This window comes from Sciurus carolinensis, chromosome 10, assembly GCF_902686445.1.
Source record: "Sciurus carolinensis chromosome 10, mSciCar1.2, whole genome shotgun sequence".
Taxonomy (NCBI): domain Eukaryota; kingdom Metazoa; phylum Chordata; class Mammalia; order Rodentia; family Sciuridae; genus Sciurus; species Sciurus carolinensis.
The window spans coordinates 97,388,213-97,404,245 of NC_062222.1; the positions used below are offsets into that span (position 1 = coordinate 97,388,213).

General features: G+C 34.9%; 1 protein-coding gene and 1 non-coding gene across 5 annotated transcripts in view; one reads left to right on the forward strand and one right to left on the reverse strand.

Moving 5' to 3' along the window:
* LOC124994643 (cyclic nucleotide-binding domain-containing protein 2-like) overlaps window positions 1–16,033 on the forward strand; it is a 98,748-nt gene that overhangs the window by 69,421 nt on the left and 13,294 nt on the right. For all 4 annotated transcript variants that reach the window (XM_047566798.1, XM_047566799.1, XM_047566802.1 and 1 more), the window contains exons 9-11: window positions 1,345–1,405; window positions 2,023–2,170; window positions 2,498–2,574. In XM_047566798.1, coding sequence (XP_047422754.1) covers window positions 1,345–1,405; window positions 2,023–2,170; window positions 2,498–2,574 — 286 coding nt within the window. The remainder of the gene's footprint in view (window positions 1–1,344; window positions 1,406–2,022; window positions 2,171–2,497; window positions 2,575–16,033) is intronic.
* Window positions 12,842–12,914, reverse strand: Trnaa-ugc (transfer RNA alanine (anticodon UGC)). The gene has a single exon. It is a non-coding gene; the product is annotated as a tRNA-Ala (tRNA).

A 16,033-nucleotide genomic window follows, 5' to 3' on the forward strand; every position in this document is an offset into this window, starting at 1 on the left:
GGAAATATAGGTTATCGCTGTGACAATGTAAGAAGTTACACATTTCTACCAAATCTCTACTTCACCTCTGTATTTTGATCAAGATAATTATAGAGAAAAGTCCCTTTTAGGCCACTGTTAAGGCAAAGCATGTGTTTTAGTTTAGAAAATCCTAAGTACCTTTACTCTAATCTTCAATTTATGTTTTTATGTATGAAGAAAGAAAAAGTTTAAATTGCAGTATGATTTTCATTCTAATTAACCTTTAAACTAGTATTTTTTATTATAACAACTATCATCTCAGATAATAAGTAGTAATTAGAATTTTTACTCAAAGGACTTATTTCTTTAAAATGCTGAATTTTCACTTCTCTCTTCAAAATTCAAATAAGTTACCAATTTAAGATCCTGGGTTTAAGTGCTCCTCTATGAATTAGAGTTTTACTCTGAAGAAATTCTAAAAATCTTAATTTCCTGAGTCTTTTTTCTCTATTATATAATGAAATCAGTGCCAGGAATTGAAGACTATAACATGTAAAGACAATATTGGAGCCTGCTTTAAAAAAGAGCCAGGTGTGTGCATTTGTGTACATTAGGAGTTTTGCCATGATCATCTCTGAATTTTTTTTTTCCTTGGGGCAAGGTTGCATCTGGTACAACCTGGCAGAGACTTCAAGACCAAAGTGTTTAGGGTTCCTGCAGACAGCAGTATGAAGGATTCCGTTTGTGATCCAAGGAGGGAAGGAAGGAGGGTTTAGTTTGAGAGGTCATTAGGTGATGTTTGGAGCCAACAGGTAACATCAAAAGCCTCTACAAGGCTAAAGTTAAAATTCATAACTTTTATTTAGGAGGATAACACTAATTATTTCCCATGGCAATTTAGTAGAGATTAGCTTATCAAATTAGTTATTTGATCTTGGATTAGCTCTGAAGCCATTTATGGTGAATATCAAGGGGGTTCCTTAAGGAAGAAGAAAAGGCAGACACAGGGACATGCAAAGAAAGGAAATCTATGAAAAGATTCTACTTTTAAATGATATCTTATAGTTATCTCCCTCACATTTTTTCTAGTGCATTTCTTCAATATCTCTAATGATAGAGCAAATAAAATACTTTCTTGCTTTTCAAGACTAAGCACTGTGGGCTACTGACTTCCCCATTCTAAGTCCTGAAAGTTGGCACATAGAGGATGTTCAAGAATTACTTGAGAGCAGATAAATACATCAAATTCCACACAATGGAGGACTGCCTGTACCTTGCTCATTTTGAGTCCAGCATATAATAGTTTTGATAGGTATTTTGGTATAAATAAATACATTTTTTCAATGAGCCTTGTATCTCCCTTACCCCCTATTTTTCTTTCAGGGCCGGAACAACCATTATCTCTGATAATTTAAAATCCTGCTTCCTTGTATTCATCACATCTGTAAGTATGTAATTGAAGCAGTAATTTTTCAGTTTAAATTCTGGTAGGAAGCTACAAGCAATAATTATAATTGTCCCTTGGTATCTGTGGAGGATTGGTTCCAGAACCTCCTGCAGATACCAAAATCTGTGAATGCTCAAGACCCATAAAGTGGTGTAGTATTTGCATACAACCTACACACATCCTCTCTTAGTATACTCCAAATCATCTCCAGATTATTTATAATTTCTAATACAAAGTAAATGCCAGGGAAATAGGTTTTATGCTATACTGTTTAGGGAATAATGACCAAAAAAGTCAGTGCATGTTCAGTAAGATGCAACTTTTGCTAGACATTTTCAATCTGCAGTTGGCAGAATTCACTGATGTGGAACCCACAGATATGAAGGGCTGACTGTATTTCCTAATAACAACCTTCATATTAGTGATCAGTTCTATAACTAGGGAGCTGGTTGAACCGGATCAGATTACCCATGGATATTGATGATTCAATAGCATGGCTAACCCATAGTGATTTCAATCTTTCTTTGATACTTTATTGCACATGATCTTTACATATCAACATGGAAGGTAATGCATTTAAACTACAAGTTTCTTTGCTACCTGTCTTTTTTCAGGGTCGTTGTCTGGTAATTGCACAGATTAACTATGAGAAAATATCTGTACCTTCCTGGGTGACGAAGACAGATTCTTCCACTCTAAAACATTTTCACAGGGGTCTTCCATCAAGAAGAACTAGTGGTATAACTGGGAAAAGCTTAGAAAGTAAGAACATTTCTATGTAATCATATTGTACAAACATTAGAACTTTTTTCAGAGTTGAAATCAACTCATTCTGGGCCTGTATCTGCCACATTACATTTATTTTTTTAATTGCATGAAATAATGTTCAATATAAGAAAGCCAGAAAAATTAAAATGCATTCTCCATAAAAAGCAGGAGAAATTAAAGTAAGCCTTTCATTAAATATCCTTCTATACCTCCATTTTAAGAAGTGCTTAATATTCCATATCATGAATGGATCATAAAATAAAGTTAATAGGTTTAAAATAAAATCTGTAACAAAATATCCACCTTTTTTTTTTTTTACAGGATCCACAGTTTTTCCCAATACTTCATTCTCAGCTGCTAGAAAAACAACACTCAACACAAAAAATCCTCAGCACCAGGTAAGATAAACAGGTTGAATTTGATGTCTCATTAAAGTCTGAATCTTGGGTTCTTTTCTCTTTAAAATATTGAAGGTCATTGTCCTAGGGGATAAAGAGTAACGGGATAGAAATATTCTTTCATCTCATCTCACCAAGGAAGCACTCACAATTCCCATTCATTTCTTTTATGGCTTTTAAGTCTCAGATTGTCTTAGAAGCCTGCAAACTAGATGATTACTTTTCCAGGAAGTTTCCAGTATGAGAAACCCTGGTATCAAGTAGTCTAGCAAGCTAGACAAGGTACATAAAAAGACTTTGTCCGTTCTTCATGGTTTTACTTAATAATGCTCTTGATTGTATTTAATTTATATCCACAATTATTCATTAAATAACTATTTTGAGCTGAGTAAGACCCAGTCTTGTAAGAGAGTTCTTAATCTCTAGGTAAGTGAATCATGATCTGTAAACACCACTATAGACTATAAATTATTTCTGAATCAAATGTGATTCATTATTACATATGTCTATGAAATGACCTGGCCTGCTTCTTGCAGGGTATATTTTTTTTACCCTGAGACCCCCTTCTCTGTATCTCTGGTTGCTTCCATATTTGTATGCTATTGGAAACAAATTATTAAAAGAAATGCTCAATAACAGAGAGAGAGAGAGAGAGAGAGAGAGAGAGAGAGAGAAGTATTTGGTAACTACATTGATAAGTGTTAGTTTGGTGCCTTTCCTTAATATTCCACAAAAACATGTGTTCTCAGAGACAAGGACCTAACCACTGACTCCACCCTTCACTGGTGGGTATTCTGTGAGCTGTTCTTAAGGTTGATGGTGCCCTGCTTAGGCCTTCTATCCTCTGTACAGCATTAGTTACTTCTTTATAATTCTTTGGTTCCTCAAATATTTATTGGGCTCCTTCTCTGTTTTGCTGCTGTGCACTGCTTATGATATCATATGACTTGGGCCCAAGACATTTCCCAGCCTTTTCAAAGTTACAGTTTGGATAATTATTCCTACACATGTTCCGGTTGTACTGGAGATTTTCCTTCAGTCTTGGACTAACAGTAAAGTAAGGTAACTTAGATGTAATTGGATTTGGGATTTGATTGAACAAATGGAAATTACAAGCATTTAAAATTTGAATTACTTTAATAAGGACAAAATAGTCACTCCCTAAATTAATTAATATATCATTTATTAACTGTCATTAAACTCTTGTTAATTAAGTAAGATTGTAAAATTAAATTAAAAAGATGGATGATTTCCAAAGCAGATGAGATTGTGATTTTAAACATCTTTTTAAATTAGTTTAAAAGACAAGCACAACATTGTGTAATTCACCCAGGACTTGAAACAATAAGGTGATGAAAGACTATTGGAACATTATGGGGACAGGAAATTGTGAGGATTATTTTTCCAGAGAATGACTATATTATATTTTACCACTTAAGTGGTTATAAGCTTATTCTTGATATAGTCAACTGTTGTTTACTGATCTCTACATGCTAGTTATTGTACTAGAAGCTGAGGATTTATCTGAATAAATATAGACACCTTTGAAATTTTAATGAAAGCTAGGGACTCCTAAAAACTACAAAAACTAAAATGTATACATATATATCCACACCAGTTTTTGCATACTAACTCTCAGGAGGTATATAGATCCTTAGAATTAATTAATAAAGATCCCTAGGTCTGTGGGCCTAATTTAAAGATCCACTCTATTGAAGCTATTCGGATAAGGAATAATCCATGTACCTTAGGGCTAGTCACTAAAACTCTGGTTTCCATTTCTTTGTTAAATGAGGACTTAGATGAAAGACCTCTGTTTTGAAGACTCTAGGAGTCTGTAGATAAGATGTTATAAATATGCTTGTCTGTTTATATCATCTTTCTGTTGCCCATATTTGTTTGGAAGGGAGGAAGAGAGGAAAGAATAGTATAAAATAGATCATCACACAATAGTATGGGAATTAGAAAATCATCTGGAATTTAGAGGTCGTCAACTCTTCCATGAGAAGAGGCAATGGCAATCCAGATGATAAATGGTCCCAGATGATAAATGGTCCCAGATGATAAATGGTGAGTGAATCTCTGAGTTAGGACTTGGTTCTATATTTCTTCACCTCCATTCACAATTCTCCACAACACTGTGGTGTGCTTAAAGATTTACCCTCCCCCAAGTGGGTTGTATTAGAGTAATAACTAACTTTTCAAATCGATGTCAAATCTCAGTTGTTGGTGAATTTTTAGAGATTTTCTTTAATTAGAGGTGTGACTAATGAAAATGTTTAAAAACTTGGCTCCTTGATATAGAGATACTTATAAAATTAAGGGATATCTGGGAAAGCGTCACTGGTGGGAGTAATCCAAGTGTTATGGGTTGAATCATGTTCTGTCAAAATTCATGTGTTGAAGTCTTATAACACATGAAGTCTCACATGAAGTCTGAAGTCTTACAGAATGTGACTGTAGGGTCTTTACAGAGGTAATTGAGTTATCGTGAGATCACTTGGGTAGACCTTCATCCAATATAGCTGGTATCATTCTAAAATAGGGAAATTTGGGTATGGGGACTCCCACTGGGAGACTGCCATGTGAGCATCAAGGCAGACAGAGATCAGGATGATGCTTCTATAAGCCAAGGGACACCCAAGATTGTTTGCAACTACTATGAGCCAGAGGAGACGCTTAGAACTGATTTTCTCATAATAATTCTGAAGAAACAGCATGCCTATAGATGCCCTGAGTTTGAATGTCTAGTCTCCAGAACTCTGAGACAATAAATTTTTGTTATTTAAGCCATGAGTTTGTGGCACGTTGTTTTAGCAGACCTACTAAACCTATATATAGTCATGTACCACATAATGTTTCCGTCAACAACAGTGGGTATATGCAACGGCAGTCCCATAAGATTATGATGGAGCTGAAATTTCCTATCACCTAGGGACATTGTACCTGCCATAACATCATAGTACAACATGTTACCCATGTGTTTGTGATGTAAAGAAATCTACTGTGCTGCCAGTCATATGAAAGTACAACACATGCAATTATGTATAGTACATAATACTTGATAATGATAATAAATGACTATGTTACTGGCTTATGTTTTTACTCTACTATACTTTTTATAATTTGAGAGCATACTTCTACTTATTTTTAGAAAGGTACTATAAAACACCACGTGGGTTACACTGGCAGCAACCTCATACCTCCCATGTTTACCACGTCTCTTGATTGCATTGAGTGATTGACCTGTACCATGTGGGTTTGTGTAAATGCACTCTATGATGTCTGCATTATGATGAATTGGCTAACGGTGCATTTATCAGAACAACACATGACTGTTCCTGGGAATGTCATGTGGCCTCTCTGTACTTTGCTTTCCTAATGTGTCAAGTGAAGGAAGCTCCAGAAAAGCAGTTTTTAGATGGTTCTCTAGGAGCCCTTCAGTGGTTGATGTGTGTTTGTGATACAGAAAACTGTGAGTAAAAAATGAATAAATATAGGATTGATTGAATAAACATGTACACACACATGTGTATATATGTTTTGAATTCCCCTCACCTCTTCCTCATTCGTTGCCAGCTAAGATTGCTCCTCCAGAAACAGATCCTCTAACTATTTTCCTAACAGGTAAAAAACCCCCAAGATATTGTGTGAAAAAAAGCAAGGTATACAGCAGCATGCATGATATACTTCCTCCCTTTTGTATTGAAAAGTGAAGGTGATTTAAAAAAAAAGACAATAGCAGCTGTTAGGATAGGAAGAAATTGCAGCACATACATTGTTGGTGGCAGTGTAGTATGATACAGAGCCTTTGGAAAATAATCTGACAATTTCTCAAAAAAAATTAAGTGTGCAGTTACCATATGACCCAGCAATTCCATTCCTAGATAGAATCAAAAATATTTGTTCACACAAAAACTAGTACATGACTATTCCTATAGCAAAAACCAAAAATAAAGATTTATTAACTGATGAATAGATAAATGAAAGGTAGATAGCCATACACTAAAATATTCAACCATAGAAAGGAATGAACTACTTGTACATGTAAAACATGAACAAATATTGAAAATATTCTTCTAAGTATAAGAAGCCAGTCACAAAAGGGTGCCTCCTATATTGATTTTTCTTCATGAAATGTTCTGCGTGGACAAATCTATAGAGTAGATTGATGGTTACTTAGGAATAGGGAAAGGAGGGAGTCAGAGGAGTCAGAGCTGAGGGGCATGAACTTCTGTTCAGAGTGATGAAAATGTCCCATAATTACATGGTAGTGATGGTTGTGTGACTTTATGACCATGGTAAAAACTACTTAATTGTATACTTTAAAAGGGTGAGTTTTATGCTATATTAATTCTATGTCAATTTTAAGACCTTCTGGGAAAAGAATAAAATTTGTTTAAAAAGAATGGGAAATATTTATATTTTCTTGTTATGCGCAAAAAAAAAAAAAACTCTGTAAGGTGCATTTCAGTGGTTACCTGTATTGGGAGGGGTTTCCAAAAGAGTGGGAACTGAGCAGATGGGGGACAGGCAAGAAAGGGGGATCTTTCTATAAACACACAATTTAATATTTGTTTTAGTTAGCTTTGTGTCATGGTGACCAATATACCTGACAAGAACAATGGAGAGGAGGAAAAGTTTATTTTGGTTCATGGTTTCATAGGTTCAGTCCGTGTTGGCAACTTCATAGCTGTTGGCCTGAAGTGAGGCAGAATATCATGGTGGAAGGGCTTGGTAGAGGAAGGGTACTCAGTTCATGACAGCCAGGCATCAGAGAGAGCTTCAGTGCAAGGAGTTAGGGATAATATAATTCCCGAGGGTCCCACCCCCAGTGACCTACAATCCTCCAGCCATGCCCTACCATCTATGGTTACCACCCATTAATCCATTCTAATTATTAATCTATCAAATGGAATAATCCACTGATTATGTCATAGCTCTCAAATCTAATCATTTCACCTCTGAACTTTCCTTCATTGTCTCACATATGAGCTTTCGGGGGATACCTCATATCCAAACCATAACAATATTTAATATTATTCAAACCTTTTAATGTTTTATATTGAAATATGAACCAAATAAATATATTAATTCTTCAAAAATTAAGAATAAAATTATGTATTTTTATTAGTATTTTATTATAGTTAATTTGGTAATGTAGAGGCTACAGTTCCTGGATATGAAAGATTGAATTTTAACATATTTAATTTTGGTTATTTTATCATTAAGAAACATATATTTGGATTTCTTTTCTACTTTGGGCATTTGATTACCCATACTGGACAATTCTTTCTCTTTTGGGTACAATTCTTGTTTTTTCTAGGGCTATTTGATTTACTTGTAGTTATCTGGATTTTATTCTATGCATGCATTAAAGAGCAACAAGTAAATGCCTTACATATATAAAAGTAGATGTGTGATTAGTGAAACCAAATGACCATATATAATAATATTCAAGTTCTCCAAAGAAACAGAATCCACAGGATATACGTGTGCATGTATATATGCTCACACACACATATAGACACATATATGGATATGCATGTCTATACACACACACATACATATGTAGATTAAATTCAAGCAATTGGCTCACACAATTAAGGAGGCTAAGAAGTTCTGTGATTTGGCATTTACAGTTCAGAGACCCGGGAAGTCAGTGGCATAGTTCTAGTCCACATTCGAAGACCTGAAAACCAGAAGAATCAGTGATATAAAAATTCTACTCTAAGCCCAAAGGCCTGACAACTGGAGAACAATGTTTAAGTTCCTGTCTGAATGCAGGCAAAGGTTGATGTTCCTGCTCAAATGTCAGGGAGAGGGACAGAGAGAGAGAGAGAGGGAGAGGGAAGGGGGGGAAGCGGGAGGGGAGAAAGTGGGTGGATTTTCCCTTCCTATTCCAGTTTGTTCTTCTTGGGCCCTCGATGGATTAGATGATGCCCACCCACACTGAGGAAGACAGCTTTATTCAGTTCACAAACCGAATTGCTAATATCATTCAGAAGCACCCTCACAGAAACCTCCAGAGATAATACTTAAACAAATATCTGGGCACTCTGTGACACAGTCAAGTTGACACAGAAAATTCCTTTATGCCAAAATCTCAAAATCAATAAAAATTAAACTTATCCTTCATTTTGACTAAATTTTTGTGAACTTTTAAAAATTCGTTCTAATTAGTTATACATGACAGCAGAATGCATTTTGACCCATTCTACACAAAGGGAGTCCAACTTCTCATTCCTCTGGCTGTACACGATGCAGAGTCACACTGGTTGTGCAGTCTTACATGTATATAGGGTAATAATGTCTGTCTCATTCCACCATTCTTCCCACCCCACTCCCCTCCCTTCCCCTCACTCCCCTCTGCCTAATCCAAAGTTCCTCCAATTTTCCTTAGCCCTGCCACCTCCTTATTGTGAAGTAGTATCCATAGGTCAGAGAAAACATTCAGTCTTGCTTCTTTGAGATTGACTTATTTCACTTAGCATGATATTCTCCAGCTCTATCCATTTACCAGCAAATGTCATCATTTCATCCTTCTTTAAGTAATAAAGAGTAATATTCCATTGTTTCTATATACCACATTTTCTTTATCCATTCATCTGTTGAAGGGCATCTAGGTTGGTTCCATAATCTAGCTATTGTGAATTGAGCTGCTGTAAACACTGATGTGGCTGCGTCACTGTAGTATATTGATTTTAAGTCCTTTGGATATAAACCAAAGAGTGGGATAGCTGGGTCAAATGGTTGTTCCATTCCAAATTTTCTGAGGAATCTCCACACTGCTTTCCAGAGTGGTTGCACCAATTTGCAGTCCCACCAGCAATGTATGAGTGTACCATTTTCCCCACATCCTTGCCAACATTTATTGTTACTTGTATCCTTGATAATTGCCATTCTGACTGTAGTGAGATGAAATCTTAGAGTAGTTTTGATTTGCATTTCTCTAATTGCTAGAGATTTTGAACATTTTTTCATATATTTGTTGATCAATTGTATTTCTTATTTTGTGAAGTATCTGTTCAGTTCCTTAACCCATTTATTGACTGGGTTATTTTTTTCTTTGGTGTTAAGTTTTTTTAGTTCTTTATATTTCTTAGAGATTAATGCTCTGAGATTTTCTCCCACTCTATAGGTTCTCTCTTCATGTTATTGATTGTGCTTCTGAGAAGAAACTTTTTAGTTTGACTCCATCCCATTTATTGATTCTTGATTTTATTTCTTGTGTTTTAGGAGTCTTGTTAAGGAAGGCAGGTCCTAAGCCAACATGATGAAGATTTTGGCCTACTTATTCTTCTTGTAGGCAAAGGGTCTGTGTTCTAGTGCCTAATAAATGAATTCAGCAAATAAGAGGATATTAAATCAACACCCATAAGTCAAATGTATTGCTATACATCAGTGGTGAGTCCACTGAAAGAGAAATTAGAAAAACTACCCCATTCACAATAGCCTCAAAAAAAAAAAAAAAACAAAAACAAAACAAAAAAAAAAAACTTGGGAATCAGTCTAACAAAAGAGGTGAGAGACCTCTACAATGAAAACTACAGAACACTAAAAAAAGAAATTGAAGAAGACCTTAGAAAATGGAAATATCTCCCATGTTCTTGGATAGGCAGATTTAATATTGTCAAAATGGTAATACTACCAAAAGTGTTATACAGATTTAATGCAATTCCTATTAAAATCCCAATGACATTCTTCACAGAATTAGAAAAAGCAATTGTGAAATTCATTTGAAAAAATAAGAGACCCAGAATAGCCAAGAAGAGTGAAGCAGGAGGCATCACAATACCAGACCTAAAACTATACTACAGAGCCCTAGTAACAAAAGCAGCATGGCATGGGCACCAAAATATACATGTAGACCAACAGTATAGAATAGAAGACACAGAAACAAACCCACGTAAACACAGTTATCTCATACTAGACAAAGGTGCAAAAACATACATTGGAGAAAAGATAGGCTCCTCAACAAATGGTGATAGCAAAATGAAATTAAGCTGTTTTTCACCCTGCACAAAACTCAATTCAATGTGAATCAAAGACTTAGGCACGATGTAGATTCATACTATTTGTGTTATCATGCATGTATATAGGGTAATCATGTCTGTCTCATTCCATGATTTTTCATAACCCACTCCCTCTCATTTCCTTCTACATAACCTAAAGTTCCTCCATTCTTCTCTCACTCCCCACCCTCTACCCCTATTATATATCGTCATCCAATGAATCAAAATGCAGTCTGTAAAAAATTTTTAAAAAATTAAAAAAACAACAAATAGTGATATATCTTTAGAAAAAGGAATACTAATCCTTAACAAAAAGAAATAAAGTATTAATATTCCATGCAAAAAGAAAAATAAAAAGACTTAGGCACTGGAACAGAGACCCTGTACCTAATAATTTTTTGTGAACTTTATTGTTTTATAAACTGTAGTTTGCAACCAATTGGTTGTTTGTATAATCAGTGTTTTAAATTAATTAAAAAGTAGAATAAAGTAGAAACAGATTTCATCAAACATAATAATGGTAATATTTTCCACAACATTTAAAGTGTGTGTATGAGCTGGTTTTGTGGTGCATACCTGTAGTCTCAGCTACATGGGAGACTGAGGCAGGAGGATTGCTTGAACCCATGAGTTCAAGTCCAGCCTGGGCAACATGGAAAGACCTGCTCTCAAAAAAAAGAAAAAAAGGAGTGTGTGTGTGTGTGTGTGTGTGTGTGTGTGTGTTGAATCACATATGATGTATTTGTAATTATGGATCATCGTTTTTTAAAATAAAAGATCAAAAACTACTGCATTCTATTAACTTTTGAGTATTATTGGAACTTGTATATTTTATAGAGTTTGTTTCAGTTAACCAAATGATGAGTAACTGTTACTACTTATATTAGTAATTACTAATACCTATTGCTCATTTATAATTAGCAGCAACTATTATTTTCATTGATACTCAAGCTGTGACAGCTTGGCCAATGGGAAATGCTTTAAATTGACTCTTACAAGAATCATCAGTGTTGTGTGTATTGGGAAATTTTTCTTTTTTACTGCTAAACAAAATTTATTATATCAATATCTCACAATTTGTTTCTCCATTTTCCTTTTGATGGACATTTGTATCATTTCCTTTTTGAAGCACTATTAATAAAGGTGCTGATAACATTTTTGTATACATTTTTTTGTGGGCATAGCATTTATTTCTCTTGGGTATGTCCATAAGAATTAGGAATGGATTTCTTGGACCATAGAGCTGTCTGGTATTAATTTGCAAAGAAACTACCAGGCAGTTTATCAATGTGGTCAAACAGTTTTATACTCCCCAAGCAATGTCTGAGAATTTCTGCTGCTCCATATCCTTGCCAACATTTGGCATTGCTAATCCTTTCCTTTTAACTTCTGTCTTTCTCTCTCTCTCTCTCTCTCTTTTTTTTTTTTTTTTTTTTCCACCAGGGATTGAACTCAGAGGTGCTCAATCACTAGCCACATCCCCCATCCTATTTTGTATTTTATTTAGAGACAGGGTCTCACTGAGTTGTGCCTTGCTTTTGCTGAGGCTGGCTTGAGCCTCCCAAGCTGCTGGGATTACAAGCATGCACCACAGTGCCGGGCTAGCTTCTCTGAAATTTTAATTTGCATCTTCCTGATGACTAATGATGCTGAGCACTTTTTCAGTATGCTTATTGGCTATTTGAGTATCTTTTGTGAAGTACCTGCCCATATCTTTTGCTTATTGGTAAAAACTGAGTTTTTGTTTTATTATTGACTCGCTCTTTGTTTCATTATTGACTTGCTTTTTATTATTGATCTTTTCTATTGGTCCATAGCTTTGCCTTTTCACTTTAAAAAGAAATTGTGCATTTTGAAGAATTTTTTTGGATGAATCCAAATTTATTTATTTTCTTTTATGAATGATGTCTTTTGTGTCCTATTTGAGAAATTTTTGTTTATCCATCCCAATATTTTGAATATAGGTTACTTTGAACAGAAATGGAAGAGGATGTATCTTTTAAGGTTATGAGTTTACACTGATTATTTCAATTGAGCTTATCACTTTTTGTATTTGTTTCATATTTACTTAGAACAGAAATGGAAGAGGATGTATCTTTTAAGGTTATGAGTTTACACTGATTCTTTCAATTGAGCTTATCACTTTTTCATATTTACTTATTATTTAGCTTATTATTCTGTAATTTTAGAGTAGTAATAAGCACTTTATTAACTTTTTTCTCAGTATTAACTACTGAGACTTTTTTTGGGGGGGGGGGTGCTGGGGATCGAACCCAGGGCCTTGTGCTTGCAAGGCAAGCACTCTACCAACTGAGCTATATCCCCAGCCCATAAGCTTTTATTTGAAAAAAGGATCTTGAAACTTAAAATATATGACCAACCTCACTAGCCTACGTGATATTTGAAGTCTGTATCATCTCGAAGATATTGTGGTTTTATAGTTCACTGGGTGAACATAGGCTAAGTAGAATTGTTTCCTAGGGACAGATCCAGATTTTGTGAGACCTGAAGCTTATATAGTTTAGTGATCATTTTTAAGAAAAGAATTTTGTGATCTGAAATTGCCACACTGTAAGATGTGCAGATATAACAAGATGTGATCTGATGGGTTGGGATGTGTATACAGTACATTTGCTCACAGAAGCACTATAGTTTTGCTGTAAGTTTGCATGCTTATGCTCAGAAATTGTGAACATTTTTCTTTTTTAGGATTCTCATTTAAAAAATATGAAGTGTTCATATTTGCATACATTGCAATATCAAACATGTTTAACAAGATGGAAATTGCACTTTGGGAGATAATGAGATCAAACCTTCAACTTACAGTTCTACATGTCTGATAATTGAAAGACTTCTCCATAGATGAACTTCTCCTCCTCCTCCTCCTCCTCCTCCTCCTCCTCCTCCTCCTCCTCCTCTTTCTTCTTCTCTCTCTCTCTCACTCTCTGCACTGCAGATTGAACCCAGAGGAGTTTTACCACTGAGCTACATCCCCAACCTTTTTCATTTTTTTATTTTGAGACAGGTCTCACTAAGTTGCTTAGGGCCTCACTAAATTGCTGAGACTGGTCTTGAACTTCAATCCTCTTGCCTCAGCCTCCCAAATTGCTGGAATTACAGCCATGGGCTCCCACACTCTCCGCTTTACAGATGAGCTTTTGATTCTGTGTGTTTTGAAGCTGTTTATCTCCACATTCATAATACAATACAGCCAGGTAAGTCCCAGCATGGGCACTTGGACTATTCATGAAAGAAATTTTGTTCTGGGAGGTCAGCAGTAACCTCATTATATAGAAAAGTGATGGACAGCTACAGCAGTATGTCCCACTAAATCTAAGCTAGATGTGTCTCCAACTCAGCTTCCCCTCAGTTGGGTTCTCACAATATCTCTGGCTACTCCAGCACCATCCAACAAGATGGAAAATGTGGTGGAGGGAAAGTGGTAAGAGAAAGAGAAAATGAAGTGAAACAATTGTAGTTAATATGCCATACTTGTGCAAATTTTACAAACATGTAAGTCCATGTGAATGGGTTTCTAGAGATCCTCTTAGATCTTGTAAGGGGCTTGTGCAAGTGAGGGGTTCTAAATCCTAAAATTCATTATTTCATGGTAAATCTGCCTGTTAATTACTTAAAATTAGAAATGTAAATAGAAACATAGTATGTCCATTGTTTAATGATGACTCCCTGGGGAAATATTAAGTAATACTTAAATTTTGGAGTATAATACATTAGGTGCTGATGTATATCTACATTCTCATTATAAAAAAAATGTGATTCTTTAGGACCTGGCACATTTTTGTATTATGTAGACAAAAATGTTTCAAATTGTGTACGTGTGTGAGTAAGTATTTTAAATATGGATGACTGAGACTTTTATGAAGAACTGACATACAAGTAACTTCTCCCTATCACTCTTTAAACCTCACCATTAAGGGTGTTGGGTGTCGAGCTGGGGAGATAGCTCAGTTGGTAGAGTGCTTGCCTTGCAAGCACAAGGCTCTGGGTTTGATCCCCAGCACTGCAAAAAAAAAAAAAAAAAAAATTGTTGAGTGTCAGGGACTGGGGATGTAGCTCAGAAATCTTAATATTTCAATAATAATAAGGGTTGTATCTTTTTTAAATGATTCACATTCACTCAGATGAACAATATTTGAATTAAAGCTGTGGTGCAAACATTAAATAATTCTACCACATTTTAGATTGAATATTTTTGGAAAAAACTTATCAGAAATTATTTTAGCAAAAAGATAGCAAAATTTTTTGAATAATTATTTGCTTTGATCTGGAAAATATTTCTGCTGCCCACAGTTGCATATTTTGACAGTGAATCTAATATAAAGAAAGCACAATCTTGGGAAAAAAAGAGAAAAAATAGTTGTTTTGGAGGAAATTATTTACTTCACAACATAATTCAAATGCATAAAATTAAGATATTTTCAGAACAATTATAATAAGTTTATAAGTATATTAAAACATGATTATCACTATAAATGATTGGAGACTATTCTTACTAATGTTATCAAGTGTATCAGATATTCTAAGTTTGATATTTTCATTGTGATGGGATAGGTCAAGACAAAAATTTGGGATTCCAAGGAATGATCTCTTGGGTAGCCAAATTAAATTAGCTGACATTTTTAAGTTGATAAAAATAATACATCTGATTTGCACATTCTAAATGTATGATAATGTTTACATGTGACTCATTTCACTTAATTAAATAAAGTTATTTATGCAAAGCACTGAGAACATTACCTAGCACAAAGAAAACTATTAGTGTATTAGTGCAACCCCTACCTCCTAATTAAATTTAGCAAAAATATTAGATACATACTCTTGTACCCAAAGTCATGCTAGACTTTCTAATTAAGAAAATATATTTTTGCTTAACTTTTAAAAGATATAAATGTAGCTCATGATTTTTAAAAAAAAAAATCCTGGAGAGCAACATTCAATCTAACAGTAATGCATTCAAGTTTCAAGCTATGACCCACAGGAATAATAATAATTTTTTAATTTTTAAAAAGTGTTTTATAGACTGCATTTTGATTCGTTGAACACAAATGGGGTACATCATTTCATTTCTATGGTTGTGCATGATGTAGATTCACACCATTTGTGTAATCATACATGCATAAAGGGTAATGATGTTTGTCTCATTCCACCATCTTTCATACTCTCCCTCTAGGTTTTTTGGCTCCAGAGGGCCAGGTGCCTCATTTGCTCCTCACACTAGTGTCTGGCACCTGGTAGGCACTGAATAAATATTTGATGAAGTAATTGAGTGTGTCATGAAAGAGAAATTCAGTTATATACGTGTGTGCGTGAGTGCACAGGTCTGTGTGTTTGTCTATGCCTTGATTATTCCACAGAAGTGTTTGTGAGAGCCTAAAAAGAAGTGCCGGGTCTTGAATGTAGGAAGCATTTGTTTTCTTATTTTA